Below are 21457 nucleotides of genomic sequence, written 5' to 3' on the forward strand. Positions count from 1 at the left end.
TATTTCACACTTCCAATCAAAGGCCAACACAAGTGCCATGACAGCAAAGAAAGAAAAGACAAAGCCTGCATGCCTGTTCTCATTTGAAACAAAATCCATCGGTCCTTTCTAAGATCCGTGTATTCTTTTTTAAAGTGATGATTCTTCCAAGCTTTTAAAAAAGAATATGCTCAAATTTGAATGATGATAAGCATTAGATTTTGGAATCATTCCACATGCCAAAACCTTATATCATCAATTCATCATTACAAGATTGGGTTAAATGGTTCTCAATAGCTGGTTAGCATAGTATTGACGGGTCTGTGAATTTTCTAGTATAAGGTTCTCAATTTTAAACAAAAAACGTTCTATATTTTTTCTAAGGAGTTACTTCAAATATAGCATATATCAAACCATACTACAAAATGATTCAAATGCTTAAATACCATACAAAAATAAAACAGATGCAAATAAATTCAACCAAATGAATTTCAGTTACTAATAAAACTATCAATGAAACTCCTTCACTTGCCATCAGGGAGTTGAGCAGATGGATTAAGCTCATCCCAAGCTTCGATCCAAGTGAGCATTGCGTCCGCAAGCTTATTAAAATAGTCATCAACCTTCCCAAGCTTAGCCTTGACCTGTTTCGAGAGCTCCTTGTAGCAGCTCTGGACCGTGACACACTCGTTTGGCAGACTCGCAGTTTGGAAAAACGGGATCAGTTCTTCCTGCCAGTAAATACACTTGTATTCCTTTTTCAAGTTAACGAACGGATTGCTAGCCTTGCTGTGCCATATGTATGGCAAACCCGTCTTCACACCCAACCACAACAAAAAAAAAAAATTCTAGCCAATATGCATTATGCATACTAAAGTATTTGATAATATCATAATATATTAATATGACTCATTGAACCAAGATAAAGGTTTTGTTTTACCTTCATGCACCAGCCAGCCCACATGTCGTCGTATCGACCAATTGGCTGACCGTCACCCATAAGACCAAAGTACATTGCAGGACCGATGAGCTCACGATCAAACGCAAGATTCATTCCACACATAGGGAACAGGGTTCCCTTAGGAATTGTCAAAACCGCATCCACAAACCTAGTGTTTCTTGATGTACAAAATGGAAGATTATTTACCTAGTGTTTCTTTCACGAGGCTTAACGAGTTGAGTTGGGGCGTCATAATCAGGGATGTTAAGCCAGAGCCCGTGAGACACTGCGGTTGGGACGCCTTCACGGAGGCTAAACGGGTATCCACGGACAAAATCGACGCCTTCTCTGTATGGATCATAAAGAGTGTTGAAGAAAAATGGAGTTGATGGAGTCAATAAGTTCTGGATGTGTTGCTCAAGTGCATTGATATCCTTGCCAGATGGGTCTTTAGAAACCTTTAAACCAACAACATGCAGATTATACACCAAAATAATGATACAAAACATAGAGGTACATAATCAAACACAAGTGTGCACGATCCGATGATCTAACAAAAACCGGAGGCATGCCCAAGTTTATAGAAGAAGTAGCAAACTATTATAGCTGTAGAGGTGTTGTCGAGGGAGTTGCGAGTACTCGGCCTAGGCAAGGACTACTCAGGGAGTCCTCGGGCATAGTAAATTATAAATAAATTAATTTACGAAAAATTATATATATATATCAAATATCATAAATTTATTAATATTTGTAACAAAATACGTGAATATCATTCTTTAATATTATAGACATAGTAATCTTTTAAATCACGTCTACCAAAGTATCTTCGTGAAAAAAGCAAAAATCAGTAAAAAAAATACGAGAAAAAGAGCGAAAATCTTATTAGACTAAGTTGTCCGAGATGGATTACTAGCTCATGGTTTGACCGATACCAACTAAGGGGCTGTTTGGTTCATTCAGCTCTGAATGAGTCAGATCTGAATGAGCCCTTGTCCCATTCAGCAACAATAACAAGTCTGAATGATTCAAACATAATTTTAACCATTCAGATGTTTTTCTGTTTGAAACCAAACAGTCTGAATGAATCAGATGTTTACATCTGAATGGTCCATTCAGATGTAAACAAACAGCCCCTAAGTTGAAAAAACTCGTCTCAACACCTTACTGTGTACCAATGACTCAGCCACCTAGACCAATTTTTACAACAACTAAACATATATGAAACCAATTTTTCCCCAAACTATACAACCTTAATTCTAAGTCTAATTAAAATTCCAATATTAAACCCAAAACAAATAAAAAACAAAGCACATGGGGTGGATCATTAAGGGCAATATAGTAACTTACAAAGCAATCATCATCAATTGTAAATATGTACTTCTTCTTAGACACCATATATCCAAAGCACCGACACGCGGAATCCTTAAACGAGATGCATGAAGCCTTAGGACCCAAGATTTTATTAATATCGTTACGGTTATAGAGCTCATAGTCGAACCCATGTGGAACCTTAATAACCTTTGATGGATCACCATCTTGTACGATGATTAGATGGTAAGGTTGGAAGAATGGTCTCCACATCTCAAGAAAGTCAAGGTTTCGAATGGTGGGTATGACAATGTCGAGTTCATCTTTCAAAAGTGGTGTTGGGGTTACTGTTGAAGCCATTGTGTGTTGTGTGAGTGAAAGCATGCAATTGAAGATGGTATAAATAAGGTAGAAACAAGACTTTGGACTAGGATGTAAAGTGAAGAGAATTTAAGGGGCTAAAGGAGTAAATTTGGATTTAGTTTTTTTTTTAAATAATTTTGTTTCTCGGTATTGTCCTCACCTCGTGATTTTCCCTCTTCTTGTATTCTCTAAACAAGGAATGGATTACGATCGAAAGTAGGTTATGTATTGCCAAGTATCTCCAGATAGATGAACGGTTTGTTGTTTTTGTGTACGTTTTGGCACACCAAGTGAAGAATCGAGTGTGGAGTTTTAGTTTCGACGGTCAGGAACGACTATCAGTTACATTTTAACATACATTTTATCAGTTTGTGAATGTTGTTACACGACTAGAAAATGAACTGCTTAAGAAGTTGAAGTCGGTATCATAAACTTCAAAGAATGAAAGATGGAAATGGTTTAGTGGATACTTAGGAATAGATAGGACATGTATAACTATATAAGTGTACAACTAGTAGAGGAAGGTATATCTATTGCCTAATGGGTTTACTTTTATTTTATTTATATTATCTTATGGCGATACTAGTTTATCGCCAACATTTTTACTTTCCTCCAAACATGTTTCGAGTTAAAGGATTAGGAAGAATTGGAAAGATCTTCCTTATAAATGGTCATAGTCGTTGTACTTGGCGCCAATCGAAGATGTTTACTTAGTTTCCTGAAAATGGACCTAAACAACCAGTTAGTGATACCACACATCCAAACGAGATCATAAGGCAATTTAGTATTTGTCTACAAATATAATATAGTATAGTTATTATTTTTCCTTTTTTATCTAATATGTCACGTTGGCGACTTGACCCAGCCCAACCCGAATCTGATAGTGTCACACAACCCTTTTAGACCGAAACAATTTGTTTTAAGCGGGAGTCAAGCTTGAAATTTGTACGCAATCGTTTTATACCCAAAAACAATTTGTAATTAGTGAAGTTTTCATTTATGCTCTATATTTTTAACTTATAAAAGTTATAGTAGAGTGAATTGTTGAAAGTTAATCTTAAAACGAGTTAAAAGAAGGTTGAAGGGGTTAAGTACAAGGTTAGTTTAATTAATTAGTATTTTTAGTGTTTATAGTTATCTAGTTTGGTGTAATTATTAGAGATAATGTTAGTATTCGATTATAACTTAGATAAGTATTTGAGTAGGATTAGGATAATTTTTCTAGTATAAATAGGTGATCTAGGGAAATTGACTTATTGTAATTCTTTATAAAACATTTGTGTTTTCGTGTTTGATTATCGGTCTTGATTTTCAACAGAAGTTACTAATATTAACATCACATAATATGATATAGTTTTATGCTTCTAACTTTTATCGCTTGTATAAGTTTATTTATGCATGTATTATAAGTTATGCTTTCTAATTTACCAACTACCCTTTGTTTTTAAAGTTTTATGAAATTTTTATCAAGTCTTTATTTTATTAAAATAATAGTGAGTCGTTAGTAAGTTCGGAAAAAAAATACTTTTGGTGTTTCTTTCTTGAACTTTAAAAAAAGTAAATCACGTTTATATGTTAAAGGATGTTTAGAATGATACAAATAATAAATTCGTTCTTAAACAATCCCACAATTTCTTGCTGTTAAAATGTGAGCAGAGTAGGTGGATGGCGATGATTGGCGAGATCTAAGAGAAAGGCCTTTGTCGGTGGTATCAAACAACGTACGAGCAGTGCTGTCGGTGATACTTATGCCCATGTTTATGTTGCTATCCTAGGTTCAGGACCTTTGAAACACATCCAAATCCACGTCTCACTTTCCAGTAACATTTTCATAACCCTTATGATAAAATACTTGTACCTTTTTTTTGAACGACCAACTAAGTAACGCCGGGTACTTCGTACGCGGCCCCATTGGCTAAAGGTAGCCCGAGCCGGCCATTAGTCCGGACGGACGGAGCCTCTAGCGGTCCACCTATTGAGGGATTTACCGGATAAAACCCGACCCCCACGCCCGCCAAATGGCACGACAGCGAGGAGCCGGTAAAACCGGGTGAGATCAGGACTCGAACCCTGGCAAACCAGGGTCATCCCTCATATCTCCCATATAAATTGGTGATAGTGAGGTTTGAACCCCTTACCTCTCACTTGTAAAGTAAGTGCTCTACCATTTAGCCACATTCAATTTATAAAGTACTTGTACCTTGTTCTCTTGTTGCTGGCTTGAGATGCTTTTGTTTTTGTTTTTTGATTACAAGCTGGCATTAAAAAATAAATATGATTAAATACTTAGATTAAGAGTAGTTATCCCAATGAAATCTATTGGTAAATGTTGAGACTTATATCCTATATTAGGCACGGGTTAAGTGAATTTATTGTGTTAATGGGGCAAGGGACTTGTGTGCGGCCACTGTCAAATTCAACCAACTCACATTTAAATGAAAATAAAATATACATATTAATTATGATGTTAATTAAACAAGTATGCACTCTTGGTTGAAAAGTTGATGAAAGCCCCCATGTCTACATAAGAGTGATTTAGCGTGACCTTTTTACTTTCTAGTTAAGCTATTACACATAGTTTTAGATCGAATAAAATATATATAAAAAATCATAACAATATTGTTGAAATGTATGCAATATACATTTGTTTATCAATGCAACTTATTTTTTAACAAACAATTATAAAACAAATGTCTGTTGTTTGTTTTGTCGGGTGAGCTGGGCTTGGATAATGTTGCTGGCAAATTAAGTTTTGGCATTGGTATTTTCATATTAGTCTTCCGATTATCACGAAGGTAAACAAATAAGTCAAAACATATTCACATTTTCAAATTCAATTTTATATATATTGTGATAATAATAATAATAATAATAATAATAATAATAATAATAATAATAATAATAATAATAATAATAATAATAATAATAATAATAATAGATAGCATGTTTCTTCATCATATTTTAAAATGTATTTAATAAACAAATCCATAGATCATAGCCATAAAATTGATAAAACAAAGATATTTACACAAAATGATTTTATATAAAGAATTGCATATCCACACAAACATTTATATTTTTGTTGCTTTTGTAAATGATACATGATACAGTTTTTGTGATTCACTATTTCACAAAATGTTGAGCTAGCGTTGTAGCATAGCAATGAAGTAACGAAGGAATCGAATAACGAATATGCTATATATAAGTTTCTTGTTTCTAGTTTAATTGGGATTTAGGTGGATCGTTATTTTATTACTTATTTCTTGAATCCACCCTTAGTCATTGTCATATTAAAATCTATACACTTAAAAATGTTGGGGGGTTTTAGGCCATGAGAAAGCCCAACAAATATTAACCTACATGGGTGTTATTACTATTATTATTATATAGTAATCATAAAAGTAAAAGAAAAAAAAAGGAAAATAATTATATATATGTTTTTGATTCTTACGGTTTAGTAAATAAACAAAGAAAGAGATGCATTTGGTTGGTGGGTTCTTCGGCCCACATCAGCTCCACATTAATGGGTACTTTTTTTTTGGGCTGGCTTCACGTGATGGACAAGAAAGAAACAAACATATAAATGGTTTGTGGTGATAGGTTTTTTTTTTATTGATTCTACTGCCGAAGAACATAATCAAGTTTTGGGGTTTTTTTGTTCCTCTTCTGTCGACACAGCAAGAGAAGAGAGGTTTCGTTTTGCTCCAAGCTTTGGTTGTTTTGAGAAGATAAGAGACGTGCCAGAGATCGATTCATTCTCTCGTTGGTGATACCTCTTACTCGTATTCTCTTTTATTTTATTAAGATTGTTTGTACCAAGTATATGATGTTTTGTGTATGCCTCTAGTTTTACCTAGAGAAGAACTTTTGTATTGCTCATTATTGGTGATAGTGGATTTGAAGCGGCTCTAGTAGTCCCGTGGTTTTTACTCTCGCCTTGAGAGGTTTTCCAAGCTAAAAAATTATTGTGTCATATTTACTTTTAGTATACCCTATTTGTTTGCATCCTCATTGGTTCATTCGGCGGGAAAAAGTTTAGCCAAACGAAGATTAATTCCGCAATTTTTGTTTATCGTTCGTGGCTAGGTGGTCGTTTTTCCCAACAAAAAATATATTCTTTTTTTCTTTTCCTTTTGAGGAAATAACAACAAACTAATGAAGAAAAATATAAGTACCAACATACAAGTGACGAGACATTACCATAACCTTTTGAAGTCGTTAGGTACGACAAGGTGACGACATAGCATACCACACATGAGCTAAAGATAATGTAATTCATCGTAAGATATGGAGAGAAAATAAGGTGGTTCTGCCTTAAACCCTTATAATGCAAGATCTTTAGACGCGTATAAACTATTGCATGTACCGGGTGGTGTTTGACTGTTTGGTGATGGTTAGTGGCATTGAGTGTAGTAATGATGAATAATTGTTATATAGTAAAGAAGATTTGCAATTGTAAATTGAGAAAAATAATTAATATATGTAATTTTCAAAACATAGAAAAGAATAAACTTTTACAATTAAAATCGAAAAATGTATTGAAATTTTTATTAAGGGCTAGTGCTGTTTACGAACCGAGCCGAGCCGAGCGGGCGGCTGCTCGAACTCGGCTCGAATTGAAACCGAGCAGCTCGGATCGGTTCGAATTTAAGTAAACGAGCGGAAAAACGTTGCTCGAACTCGGCTCGAATTAAAACCGAGCAGCTCGGCTTGGCTCGTTTTCGCTCAGATTGGAATGAAGAATACGAGACAACTAAACTTTAGGATGTAGAGAAGCCTGCGATTAGCCATTAGTGAGCAATTCGGCGAGCGATTATGGTTCTCCGATTAAGCGACGTGCGGCGTGGGTAGAGAGAAGTGGAGCCGTGGCATGATTTGTGAAGGTGTGGATTGAGAGGATGACAGCCTGATTTTGTGATGGTGGTGGTTTGAATTGATGCAGGTTTGATTTGTGACGGTGTGCCGAACCGAACCGAGCGAACCCTTGCTCGTTGCTTGGCTCGTTTACAAACCGAACCGAGCAGAGCAGCTCGTTTACAATCGAGCGAAAAAACGAGCGAGCAGTTTTCGAGTAATTTCCGAGCAAGCGGCGAGCGAGTTCGAACGACGAGCGGTTTGGACGGCCCTATTAGGGGCACAAGCACATGTAGAAAATGGACAAAATTTTATTAAAGGAACTTTTTCGAGCCCATAACGAAATTAAGTTTTTTTTAATTTTAGAAGTAGAACCATTATGAGCCCATATCAAAGTGGGCTGAATTTTATTCATTGCACCTTTTCCAGCCCGTCTCAAAACGAATAGATACGGATAAAAATTCAGGTAAGAGGTAAAGCGTGTTTTGTTCACTTAAAAAATACATTTTAATAAGAGCCTTTTTTTTAATGGGTAAGTTTTAGAAATATGCTTAACGATTCAAGCAATAGACCCTGGTTCGACTCCCGGCAAAACGCAAATATTTACACTGCGTCCTGCGGACGTTCTTGTGTTTGGCTGTGCAGGGGGTAAACATGTGTGTTTCGACCTCATTGGGGTGTCCCCATTGGTGGGTTTGAGATACAGTGGCTTCGTTCTGAGACGAGCAGTTTTGAGGGCGGAATCTAGGAAGGTTGCTAAGCATGAGGCAGCGTGTTTGGAGAATCAACACGTGTTCATTCCATTTGCCTTCGACACATTTGGATCCCTAGCTCCCGATGCGGTTCGCTTTTTGGAGCGGGTGCAGAAGGTGGTCCACAGTGAGTCGCAGAGCCCGATGAACCAAGGATTGATATTTAGTAGAATAGGCTTTGCTATCGAAAAGAGGATAACGGCACAGGTTGTTACTCGCTTACCCATTATCCAGACACTAGTAGAAAAAAGAGCTTTAGACGCGGTTGATATTTCTTTTTTGATGCGGTTAAAAATGTTTCTTAATATCCACAAAAATCTATTGTACAAATAACCCGCTTCTAAAGCTATAAAACCGCGTCAAATAATATAGAGCCTTTTTTTAGCCACGGTTTTTATACAAACCGCCTCTAAAACTCTCCTTTTAAATTAATAATAAATACACTATAAGCATAACAACACATTTTATATTTGTAACCTAACTAAATTATATTTACTAACATATTTTCTAATTTAAACTTGCTTAAACTTTATGTGTTTAAAATTCATAATTATGGATAGACTTTAATGATTTTAAATTCATAAATTTTGGATTATACATCCAAAATTTAATAAAAGTCATAAATATTAAAATTTGGTTTATTACGTAGAAAGAAATATATATTTTATATAAAAAATAATAGAAATACTATGTGAAATAAAGTGATGATAAACAATCAATTTGTACATAAATAGGTCAAAACCATGAGGCCTGGATATTTTCAATAGGGCGGGTTCCTAGATTATAAGAAACCAATAAATGGGTCCAGTTTGGGGCGGGTCTCACAAGTGTGACCCATTTGCTCCTTACATGAACATGACAAAACCCGAACCTATAAGACCAAGTTATTTACAATAAGGTTGGTTCGGGTGTCATGATGACAAACGAAACGGGTCCAAATAGGTAAATATCACTGAAAAAGTTTGGATATATCTTCAAATATTGTATTCAAATAGGTTTCTAAAGATTTATTAATTGTAAAACTTTGTTTATCATTATTTATATATTATTAATCAATAAGGTATATTATTATATATGTATATTAATAAACTCAACCTTTCTGGTTGTATTTTTGTTAATTCAATACAAACCTAAACTAAATCTTTCATACTTTATAAGGCTGCTAGTTTTCATCTCCCGTATTATGAGGCAAGCCCGGCTCCGAGAAAACAAAAAAAGTTTAGGGCCGAATGCGAAATTTTTGTCGGGCTTTAAATAAAATAATTATTTTGTTTGGTTTAAACAATTTAATTTTTATATGAGTTTACTTCTTTATAATTTGGGTTGTGTAAAAAACTTTTGTATAAAAATAGGATAATAAATGTCTCAAACGAGACTAGAACCCATAACCTTTTGGTTGTAAGTAATACTATTTGCCACTAGACCAAACAAGTGGTTATGTAATTGAGTTTAAACATTAAATATAATATACATAGTGTATTTAATAAACTACATATAATTTAAAAAAAATCGTGCCTAGAGGGGAGTAGGGCCTGTGGCCGTCGACCACCCCGCCACCCCCAGGCCGGCCTTGTTACGAGGTTGCTTTATATTATTGGTTTCTAATATTTATTTATTGTTTGAAATTTTATTTTTTTATTGTATAAAGTAAATAATATATTTATGATTTGATAATAAATTATTTCACAAATAAATGAGATGTTATAACCCGGTTTAAAAGCTATATGGGTTGCCAAGACCCGTTTATTTTTTTAACTATAAAATTGGTTTTTTAATTATAAATAATACATAAAGTTTTTTAAATAAATCATATATTAATTTTTAATACATCTCTACTTTATAGGATTTTTATATCAAATATTTTGTGAGATTAGTTTTTAATTTAATGATATGTTACAACCCGTTTAAGAAATATCTGGGTTTGATGAGACCCATACCCGTGAATTCGGGTCAAATGTATGAGAAGTCTCCATTTAAAAATCAAGCAAATCCGGTGACTCCAGAAAAATGGGAGTGGCCACATTGCGACACGTATGATTTTTATGGTTTTGTTTATATATATTATATATGTGTAATAGATAAGCTACAAAATTGAGTGTTTTATGACACGTGGCAAAAAAGGGGAGACATGTAGCCCAGGGACGGTGTTCTCGCCCACAAATCGCCCCATCCTCCAATCACTGATCACCACATCACCATCATCATCTCTCCACCCGGAGACAAATTCTCGTCGTCCCCTCCTCTTATCACTCCTTTGTCGCCTAGGGGGCGGTGTTCTCGCCCTCGTCGCCCACATTTGTAGCCCCACTACGCATAGTCTAACAATTACATACACTTAGGCTAAATGGTGTGGGTGGTGTTTGGTCACTCACTAGTCCTACGTGGCATGCCACGTCACACGTGACACATTTGAACACCATCCCGTCCTTAACCATCTCGCTAGTGACATGAACCAAATAAGGGTGGTCATTCCCGTCATTTGGAGGGGTGCTGCCCCATCTGCCAATCATTTTTCTTTTCTTTTCTTTTCTTTTCTTTTATCTAACGCTTTTATTATTATTCAAATAAAGTTTTTACGGACCGTATATTACATGTAAGGGTAAGCAAACAAGTCAGACATGTGAGACATGATCCCGATCCGTTTAGTTGTATCCTTAGGATCCGGAAACATGCCTTATTATAAATAATTGGGTTTGATCGGTTTAGCTCCCACAGGTTATATAGGTCTTAACCGGTTTATGCTCATCTCTAATTACACAAGCTTCTACTAATATATTTTCTAGTATAAACTTCCTTAAATTTTCCATGTTTAAAATTTATTAATATAGATAGACTTTAAATGATATTAGAGGTTTAAATTTTGAATTACACATTCCAAATTTAAAAAGAAATCGTAAATCTTAATATTAGGTGCTTTGTACGTGGAGTGCATATATTGTAAAAAGAATAGTGAAATAAAGGAGTAGTTAAATAAAGAGGCGGTAAATATTCACACCAAAACCCTAGCTAACGAACCCATTCATTCTAGCAGTTTCATCTTCTGTTTGACTGTTCCTCAAAGGTAACCAATTACATCTCCGATCGTTATATGTTCTTAGTTTTAAGTTAAATTACCATTGTTAATCTTCAATTCGAGGTCCAATTTTGTTCAAAATTGTTGATCGGGTTTTTTTTTCTCGCTTCAGAAATCGTTTCTGAGTTAATTGTTCAAAATTAGATATTGTTCTTGATTGTATGCAATATGCAAATTAGTGATTTTCAATCAGTTAATAGTTCTCAATTGTCCTGTTAGTTTGATAATTATTCTATTAATCTATCAGTCACTCCTTTTTATCATTTTCCTGAAAGCCGCATGGGATTTAATTAAGTTGAACCTAATACGCAGGTTAATTTGCAATGCTAGTTTCTACTTTAATTTGATAGAAATTCATGTGGCTGAAATATATTTGTTAAAATTATTATATTTTTTATTTGGGGAGTCATTGTTGTGTATATTGGGAGGATGATGCTAGCTTAAGAATACTCATTTTTAAAAGATGTAATGTCGATTTTACTGTTACTTATAGATTCCAGGATATGGATATAAAATCTACTGATCATGGAAAGGTTGGTCCCTTAGTTCCTTCAAATGATTGATTGGTTCTTATCAAGTTTATTATTACTAATTTGTTTCAATGAATGATTTCATAAGCTCTTGACGCGAAAGGATATGTAGAGTTTTGAACCATTGAACCAAGTGAGAGTGTTTATATACTTATGGTTGCGGGGTAAGTTTTGGCAACTTAGGTGTCGTATCCTTAACTTATTTTGCAACTCAATTCTTGAATTATATTCGCCTTGAGATAGTTATAAGTACAGAAAATTAACTTTGTTGCTTATTATTTTTGTATCCGAACTGACATGGTTGTTAAACTAATAATTTCTTTTTTTTGAAAAGGCCTCGGTTTTGGTTTTCGCTTTAGGCCTTTAAAATGGTTGGGCCGCCACTGCATGTTTATTACCGAACGAAGCTGCTTTATTGAATCTGAAACGGTTTTACAGCTTTCAGTCAACGGATGAGTTGATGTCCATCATTTTCTGGTTTACATTGTAAGTTGTTTTTATTATTTTTTTGTTGTGGTAATAAAGCATGCTTTAGATGTAAATGAATTTATTAAGTTAATCATACATTTTTTCTTTCTTGAGTTTTTATGAGGCATTAGTTCACAATTCAAACCGATGCACCTTCTTTAATGCGGACATGATCACAGGTGATTGGTGCTGTTCAAATCACGTGGAACTTGAAGGACAAATCTTCGGTCTATGTAGGTTTCATGAAGACATATTTAGACTGGTAGTATATTTATATTTCTTTTTACTTATTAATATTTTAAATCGTTTTTACTTATTTTATTAGTACTTAGTTGCTCTCTAAGCTTTTTTCCTGTAGCAATCATTGGTCCCTCTTCATTATTGTTCCAAAAAGGCACGAGTATATATTTTAGATTCTCTAATGATTGAGGGGAAAAAAGGATCAATCTAACTATCTTCTTTCGGAAGTAATTCGGTCTATTCTTAGTGAATTAAATTTCACATGGACAATGGTTCCGGTATTATTTACGTTTATTAGTTGGTGTTTTTTTTTAAGTTTTAAATAATTAATTGTTAATTTCCTGTAGTGTCAACTGTCAACAAACAACTATCCAATTGGAAATGTGGTTTCATGGTGCTCAAATGTATGTTTGATTTTGTGTATACTTAATCAAAACAGACTTCCTGACCTTGTAAGTATTTTATATTTCATAAGTTGTTTGATTTTCTTATATGCTAACTTAATCTATTTATTGCTTTTTAAGATGATGCAAGACATGACGTTTGTTATCGAAATAGATATCAGCAACTTACTCGAGAACTTGATGTTGGGCTTTTATGAAGTTTGGTATACTTGATTAGAAGTATTTGTAGTTTAGATTTTTATTTTGTTTAATATATTGTTAATCTATATTGTAAAGTTATGGATTTTGGTGTAGCTGAAAATGGTATTTTGAAGTTTATATTGTAAAATTCTTGATTTAGTGCATTTTGGTTAATTGTGTTATTTTTGGTGGATTAATTTGATTGTTAAAACTAAGCGGTTTAAATAAATTTGGAGGTTAAATTCTGGATTTTGGTGCCATAATTGCAAATTATAAATGCTCATTTGACGCTGTTTAGAAGCGCAGCTAAAAATATTTTCTAGAAAGGTGAGATGCTCATTTGCCGCGGTTAAGAGGTATTTGATGCGGTTTAAAAGTGTGGCTAAAATTGATTTTCTGAAAATTAGAATGAAGCATTTGACACGGTTTTTGAAGCATTTGATGCGGTTTCCAAAACCGCGTCTAAAAATAAGAATAACTTTTGAGGCCCTATTTTTTGACGCGGTTAAAACCCGCGTCAAAAGCCCTTTTTCACCGCATCTAAAGCTACTTTTTGTACTAGTGAGATGTAGTTTGGTTTGTGTTAAATGAAAACGATTTGTTAATTGATTCACGATTCAAAAGCTACTTCTTTATTAATCGGACATGTTAATGGATCAGCATAAAGTTGTCAAACAACCCATTTATTCACTGCATCTTTTTGAGCCCATATCAACGAAACTTTGTTTTTATTTAGACTTTAGAGAACCGTTACAGGCCCATATAGAAATTTACAAAGCCATATTATTCACTGCCTGCCCAGTGCCACATATATCTAAACAAACAAAATAATTACCGTGGCATTTTTCTAAAATACTAGATATAGCTAGAAACTCGAACTTGTAAATGTGTGTTTGCTCTAACTCACGCAACTGTGCATCAATAAAAACTTAATAATGAAATTTATTTATAATATAACTCAACATGAAACATATAAACCTTGTAACTTAAAAGGGTTGATACGTTTTGATTCCTTTTAAAAAATGTCTCAAGTTCAAGTCTAGTGGCAAAATATGGGAGAGTAAAGCTAATGCTAGTATAATATCCTATACAAAATCATAGGGATGAGCAATAACCGAATGTTAACCAAAACCGAACTAAAAACCGACGAAATCAAACCGATATAACCGAACCGAACCGAGCTCTTCATTTTTTAATATTTTCAAGCATTTTTTCCTCTATTTCATAAATTATATATATTAATAGTTTAATACTATCATTTTCATGTATTTATATCTTCATTTCATGTACTAATATCTCAATTTCATATATTTATACGTTCATTTCATGTAGTTATGTATTCATTTCATGTATTTAAACATTCATTTAATGTAATTTTAAGCAAAATTTTAGCCCAAGTTCGATAAAGCTTATTAACCGAAATTAGCCGAACCGTGCACACCCCTACAAAATCATAAACCTCATGTATTTTTTTTATTCATGATCATAGTTTGTTTAATGGTATCCTCAGCAGTTTAACGAATTAACGTGTCCGCGTTGGTTTGTGTACACGCCCTTCATTGCATAACATTTCTTTGTATTTGACAACTTTTGACCATCTATGCATTAAAGGGGACAACCCATTGGTAAAACCTTAGTGTCGAACTAGATTCATTACTCCCATTTACGATGTGATCTTTGATTAGAACCCTTTTGGCACCGCTCTTTTGGTGACAAAAGTTATGAATTTTTTTTAACGTTTTAGCACCTTAAATACCTAACTATAAAGTGGTCAATAGAACAAAATCTTGGATCATAGAACATTACAATATGTTTCTAGCTAGGAAGTGGATGCATAATACATTGTGCTTATAGGCATAACACTTTTATTACATTAACTATACCCTCATTATATGCCCTTTCATCATCATACTTTTTCTTTAAACCAATCACAATACTGGCATTTGTTTTTCGGTGAATCGATTCTTATATACGATTTCATGAATCTAATATCACAAACCAAAATTTGGTCACGTACACAGAATCAAATCAAAGGTGGCATAACTAATAGTTTGCATGAATATTATCTTCATTAATTTAGTCACATAAAATCAAAGATCTTGAAAATTTTCTCTTTTTCTTTACTAGAGGTTTGTTTAACTTAAATAAAGGAAAAATCGCGCGCGGAAAGCTTAGAACTAGATCTGGATATTGTGATCATGTCTAGCACTTGTGTATATATTGCATATTGTATGAAGCCGCATGCAGGTTGTAAAGAAGCAACCTTTTTTAGACCTGAAAATGCTCACAAGCTTGAACAGCAAGCAACTAGTGATTAATTATGTTATAATATTTGCTCATATTCTCTAGAAAATTAAAGAGAACAAGAATTTGGCATACGTATTGGCTTACATCCTAATGGTGTCATCTTTTTTCATCCTGTTTATTATAATAAAGGTTAGTAATATTGTTATAAGAACATGCACCTACAAAAAGGCATGGTAAGGATGTGTACATCGGGCCCAAGCCGGCCAGACATCAGATCGATTAAGAAATCAAGCTAGGGTTATGAGGCAGCGTGTTTCGAGAATCAACACGTGTTCATTCCATTTGCCTTCAACACATTTGGATCCCTAGCTCCCGAGGTGGTTCGCTTCTTGGAGCGGGTGCAGAAGGTGGTCTATAGTGACTCGCTGAGCCTGAGGAACCAATGATTTATATTTAATAGAATAGGCTTTGCGATTCAAACGGGGATAGCGGCGCAGCTTGTTGCTCGCTTACCCATTATACCCTACACCACCCTCGGGAATTATAGGGACGTGAATGGGTATGAGCGTTTCTACAATAATTTCATATGTGGCTTGAAGTAGTAACGATTGAATGAACATTAAGTCATTAATGATTAACCATTACGTACACATGTTTTTGGCTAAAAGAGATGATGATGTGATGAAAATGTTCCATAAAGGATGCCAATCGTTACATATGATCTAGGTATCTGATTCTTATGTAAAGTAAAGCAATGATAATTATGTATATAATGGATCTAAATCAAGCTTTTGAATTTACGTACTAAAATATAAGAACAAGTGTCATAAACATCATTAGCAAATTAGTGACCACTTTGATTCCATGCATGCTAGTAGTAATCACAACCAATTTGGTAGAGTGTTGCTCTCGTCTCATTGGGTATAATGATTGGCTTATTTATGATTGGATGAGACCTAGTAATGATTCACGCATGATATTGCATAATTTTATTTTAAAAATAATCCTAATAAAAAAGGTTAGATCCTTTTGCAGGAATAGTTTCTATTAAGTCTTAACGATCTACTCTAATTTAGGACCATTTATTTATTTATTTATAAAAGCATTTGGAATTGCATCAATACCCGATTGAGTATTTTGAGAGAATATGTCAATCGTTCATACTGATTTTGATGCTTCATACACGATTTAAAAAACAGCATGATACTCGTAAATATACATCTGGTTTTTGTTTCTAAGTAAAATCCACTAAATCACTAAATTTGGTTTTATATATATTTTTTAAGGTAAAGGTAATAAAACTATCACACAAATTCTATGTCACGCTTTAACAATGCGCCACTTAAGGTGAGTGGTCCTACGGTTTGAATTATTCTAATGTGAAACACTAAACTACTTTGTGATTTGGCTTTTAGTTTAAACTAGTAAGCTCTTTAGCATGATGCAAATGACGCGACATGAATTTTGTACTTGTATACGTAGGAACCGATCTTAATAAAGTTGTAACAACGTGAAAATTTCGAGTTCAAAATGTCAATTTTTCAAAGTCTAGGGACTGAAATGGCCAAATTTCAAAGTTGAGGGTTAAAAATGAAAAATTCTATTTTCTTGACTGTCACACCCCAAATCTAGGCCTAGGAGTATGAACCATAGTTGGTACCACATTTGTAAATAAATCAGAGTAGCAGATTAAAGCGGAAGTCTTTATAAAAACATAAGGATCATATTTATAAGTATTTACAATACAAAAGACGAGACGAAAGTCTCGTTTAGTTTTTACTTGTTTTATAAGTTTTACAAAACCACCATGTTTTAATATTTACACAAAATTATCCGAGCCATCGGATTCTTGAGCTTCTTCGTCCTTCAAGATCTAGTCTTGGTTACCTGCAAAATGTTATTAAAATACGTCAGCAACGAATGCTGGTGAATATGCTGACGCTAAAAATATTTTCTTTACTTAATTACCCCTCGAGACCACGTAAGCCTCGGCCCATCTTAGCTTAGGAATAATCAAGTTAAACAATCATAATAAATTCGAGTCTCTACACTAGGTCACCTCAGCAAGACACCACAACGTCTCGACATAACTTATGTACCATAAATATACACAAGGTCATTCTCACTCGAACATACTTTGGTTCGGCCCATCGTGGCTGGAGGTCGTGACTAGGCGTGGTGCGATGTGCCCACCGCATAGCACATATGTAAGAATCAAGACAAACGTATACCATAGCCTGAGGGCTAGGCTTATATTCTTATTTACAATGTTTTTAGAGACACGTAGCCTCATGTAAAGTTTTACACATAACACGTTTGTTTATTTGAAAACAAGTTTGTAAAAGTGGGACGTATTCACCTTTTGATAGGGATCGGTTTCCAACACCGCCCGTGTGTTCTTCTTTTGCTATCTCGCACCTACAGTACGGGTATAACTTTTGTTAGTCGGATACACTATCCGGCTTAAGACCTTTAGTCTTATTTATCTCGATGAACCTTTAGTTCATAATCTATTTTTACTTTAAAACCTTTAGTTTTAATAGTAATTCATAAACCTTTAGTTTATTCATAAAACCCGACGTTTCTTCTTCTTTAAGAAACGTATTTTTTTCTTTATTATTTAAGTATACTCATTATACTTAAATAATATATTTCATAACAAAGAATAATCTTATATATATATATATATATATATATATTATCTTTCTTTTCTTTATTTTCTTTGTTATATCTTTCTTTGTTTATCGAGAGTAATTTCGACTTAGGGTATTAAGCCCTTTCAATATTTTATTATTATTTTGGTCGGGCATTATGCCTACCTTGATTGGCTTAAAATATCCTTCTCACTTGGGCAGCACTTCAACACCGCTCAATCAACACTCTTTCTTTGTAAACTCTTACTTCTCACTTGGCACGCTTTTCGAGACACCAACACCCTTTGGCATGCACTTCGAGGTAATCGTCAGGACGTCGGGACAGCACCTTCTTTGGGATATCGTCGGGATGTGGCAGGAATATCGAGATACTAGGCATGGAAAACGAAGTTTCGGGATACGTTTATCGAGATGGATCAAGGGCACGTTTTACGAGGTGTAGTGAGAGAGTAGTGAGAGAGTAACTATGTGAGATTTGGAATGAACCCGCAGCCTTCCTATTTATAGCCACTTTTGAACCCTATTGCGGTACGCGATAGGTCGCTTGGCAGGCCTATCGCGTACCGCGATATAGGCCTGCTGTGTCAGACAATAGACCTGCCGCGTGTTGACACGTGGCAGGCGCCGAGTCCACGTGGCGGACGTGTTGCCACGTGGTGACACGTGGCGACAACCGTTGCCACCGTGTGCCACGTGGCACACGTGTCACAATCTTTCAGACACCCCATCGCGGTACGCGATGGGTGTCTCTCTTGACTTGTCGCGGAGCGCGATGGGACAAGAAAACAAATTTTTCTTTTTAGTCCCTGGAGTTTGGAAATTGATAGAAATGGTCCCTTGACTATGGAAACTTGACATTTTTTGCCCGAATTTTACGTAATGTTACATCCTCCCCACCTTGAAATAAATCTCGTCCTCGAGAATAAGTGGGGGTGTTTCTTTCTCATTTCGGATTCGAGTTCCCAAGTATACTCACGTCCTCGTCGGGAATCCCATTTCACTTTCACAATTTTCAAAGTTCGTCTTTTAAGTTTCTTTGTTTTCGAATATTCAATTTGGATTGGTCTTTCAATGAATTTTAAGTTCTCATTAATTTCTGTATCTTTTAGAGGCATCGAAAGAGATTTGTCGGCTAAACACTTTCGTAGATTCGAAACATGGAAACATCGTGTATCCCTTGCATTTCATCGGGTAGTCGCAAACGGTATGCGACGGTACCAATTCGTTCGAGTACCTCGAAGGGTCCAACGAATCGAGGACTTAGTTTTCCCTTCTTGCCGAAGCGAACTACGCCTTTCCATGGCGAGACTTTCAAAAGTACTTTGTCACCAACATTAAACTCTAACGGCTTACGACGGGTATCGGCGTAACTCTTTTGGCGATCACGTGCCGTCTTAAGTCGTTCGCGGATTTGAATAACCTTGTCGGTGGTTTCTTGGACTATTTCGGGTCCAGATAATTGATTATCTCCTGTTTCAGACCAGCATACGGGCGTTCTACATTTTCGACCATATAACGCCTCGAATGGTGCGGTTTGAATGCTCGTGTGATAACTATTGTTATATGAAAATTCCATTATGGGTAAGTGGTCATCCCAACTTCCACCTAAATCTATCACACAAGCTCGGAGCATGTCTTCCAACGTTTGGATTGTCCTTTCACTTTGCCCATCGGTTTGTGGATGATAGGCGGTGCTAAGGTTTAGCTTTGTGCCAAGTGCTTGTTGGAAGCTTTTCCAAAAGTGAGACGTAAAGTGTAACATCACGGGAATTTTAGGCCAAAAATGACAACTCTCCAATGTTAAGGGACTAATTCTGCCAAATTCAAACTCCAAAGTTAAAAATGAAAAAAATCTATTTTCTGTCCTATCACGCTACGCGATAGGGACAAAGGACAAGCCATCGCGTATCGCGAAGGGGCTTGGTCAAACCTTCTGGAAGGGTCTAAAGCGATACGCGATCGCTGGTTGAACCTACGTCATCGCGTATCGCCATGACGTGTCCTGACACCTCTGGCACAAGACTGCCACGCGTCCACACGTGGCACACCTCTCGCCACGTGGCACATCGTCCGCCACGTGTTAACACGTGGCACACCTTCTGCCACGTAGCACACGTGGCAGACCTACGTTGTGACTGTGCGAAGCTACATCGCGCTACGCGATGGGTGACTAGGAGCCTATCGCGTATTGCTATATGATCCAAAATTTTGCCTATAAATAGCAGGTCCGGGGTCTTCATAACCCACACCAAAACAATGCTTACAATAATCTCTCTACTCTCTCACTCCACCTCGAAAACCGTGCCCCGATTCCTCGATAAACGTGCCATACCTCGATATTCGTACCACTCCCCAACGACGTCCCGATCAAGAAGGTGATCCCGTACCGACGTCCCGACGATCATCTCGAAGTACGTACCGTGAAAAGTTGGTGTCTCGAGAAGCGTGCCGAAGTGAAGTGGCGATCAAGGCGAGTGTTGAAAAGGCTAAGCGACGTAGAAGTGCTGCTCGAGTATCTAGGAAATATTAAGCCGAGGAAAGGTAATACTAAAATAATAATAAAATATTATAAAGGTTTAATGCCCTAAGTCGGAATTATACTCGATGTTTAGTAATATAACAAAGAAAAACAACAACGAAAGAAATATGAAAGTAAATATATATGTGTGTGTGAATTATATATATATAATTCTTTGTTGTGATTATTATATAAGTAATAAGGATATTCTTATATGATAAAAGAAAAATAATACGTTTCTTAGAAAAGAAGGCACGTCGGGTTTTAATAATAAACTAAAGGTTTATAAATATTGCTTTTTAAAACTAAAGGTTTTAAAGTAAAAGAAATGAACTAAAGGTTCATCGAGGTAATAAGACTAAAGGTCTTAAGCCGGATTGTATATCCGACTAATAAAAGTTATACTCGTACAATAGGTGCGAGATAGCAAGAAAGATTACACAAGGACGGTGTTGGAAACCGGTCCCGATCAAAGGTGAATACGCCCCACTTTTACAAACTTGTTTTCAAATAAATAAACGTGTTATGTGTAAAACTTTACATGAGACTAAGTGTCTCTAAAAACATTATTAATAAGAGTAAAAGCCTAGCCCTCAAGCTGTAGTATACGTTTGTCTGGATCCTTATATATGTAGTAAAATGCGGTGGGCAGATCGCACCACGCCTGGTCACGACCTCCAGCCACGATGGGCCGAACCAAAGTATGTTCGAGTGAGAATGACCTTGTGTATATTTATGATACCTAAGTACGTTGGGACGCTGCGGGGTCTTGCTGGGGTGACCTAGGTAGAGACTCGAGTTATAATGATATTGTTTTAACTTTGTTATTCCTAAGCCAAGATGGGCCGAGGCACGCGTAACCCTCGAGGGGTAACAAAGTAATAGAAAATATTTTCGCGTCAGCATATTCACCAGCATTCATTGCTGAGGTATTTTTATAACATTTT

General features: G+C 35.5%; 1 protein-coding gene across 1 annotated transcript; it reads right to left on the reverse strand.

The window, feature by feature from the left end:
* Window positions 1–424: 424 nt before the first annotated feature.
* LOC143573412 (putative UDP-arabinopyranose mutase 2) lies at window positions 425–2770 on the reverse strand. The gene is made up of 4 exons (XM_077058302.1): window positions 2267–2770; window positions 1127–1377; window positions 920–1088; window positions 425–827 (listed from the first exon to the last, which is right to left on the reverse strand). Exons 1-4 carry the CDS (start codon window positions 2609–2611, stop codon window positions 504–506), a joined length of 1089 nt encoding a protein of 362 aa, XP_076914417.1. The 5' UTR covers window positions 2612–2770; the 3' UTR covers window positions 425–503.
* Window positions 2771–21457: the final 18687 nt, after the last annotated feature.

Source organism: Bidens hawaiensis, unplaced genomic scaffold (assembly GCF_021521415.1).
Source record: "Bidens hawaiensis isolate Kalapana, Puna unplaced genomic scaffold, B.hawaiensis_p1.1 tig00026411_1, whole genome shotgun sequence".
NCBI lineage: Eukaryota > Viridiplantae > Streptophyta > Magnoliopsida > Asterales > Asteraceae > Bidens > Bidens hawaiensis.

Bases quoted from the DNA above. Each gene is read 5' to 3' on its own strand.
- LOC143573412 (XM_077058302.1), bottom strand. From the start codon at position 2,611: ATGCTTTCACTCACACAACACACAATGGCTTCAACAGTAACCCCAACA. The intron at 1,378-2,266 runs GTAAGTTACTAT...GTTGGTTTAAAG, and splicing joins CAATTGATGATGATTGCTTT to GTTTCTAAAGACCCATCTGG. The intron at 828-919 runs GTAAAACAAAAC...CATATTGGCTAG, and splicing joins GGGCTGGCTGGTGCATGAAG to AATTTTTTTTTTTTGTTGTG.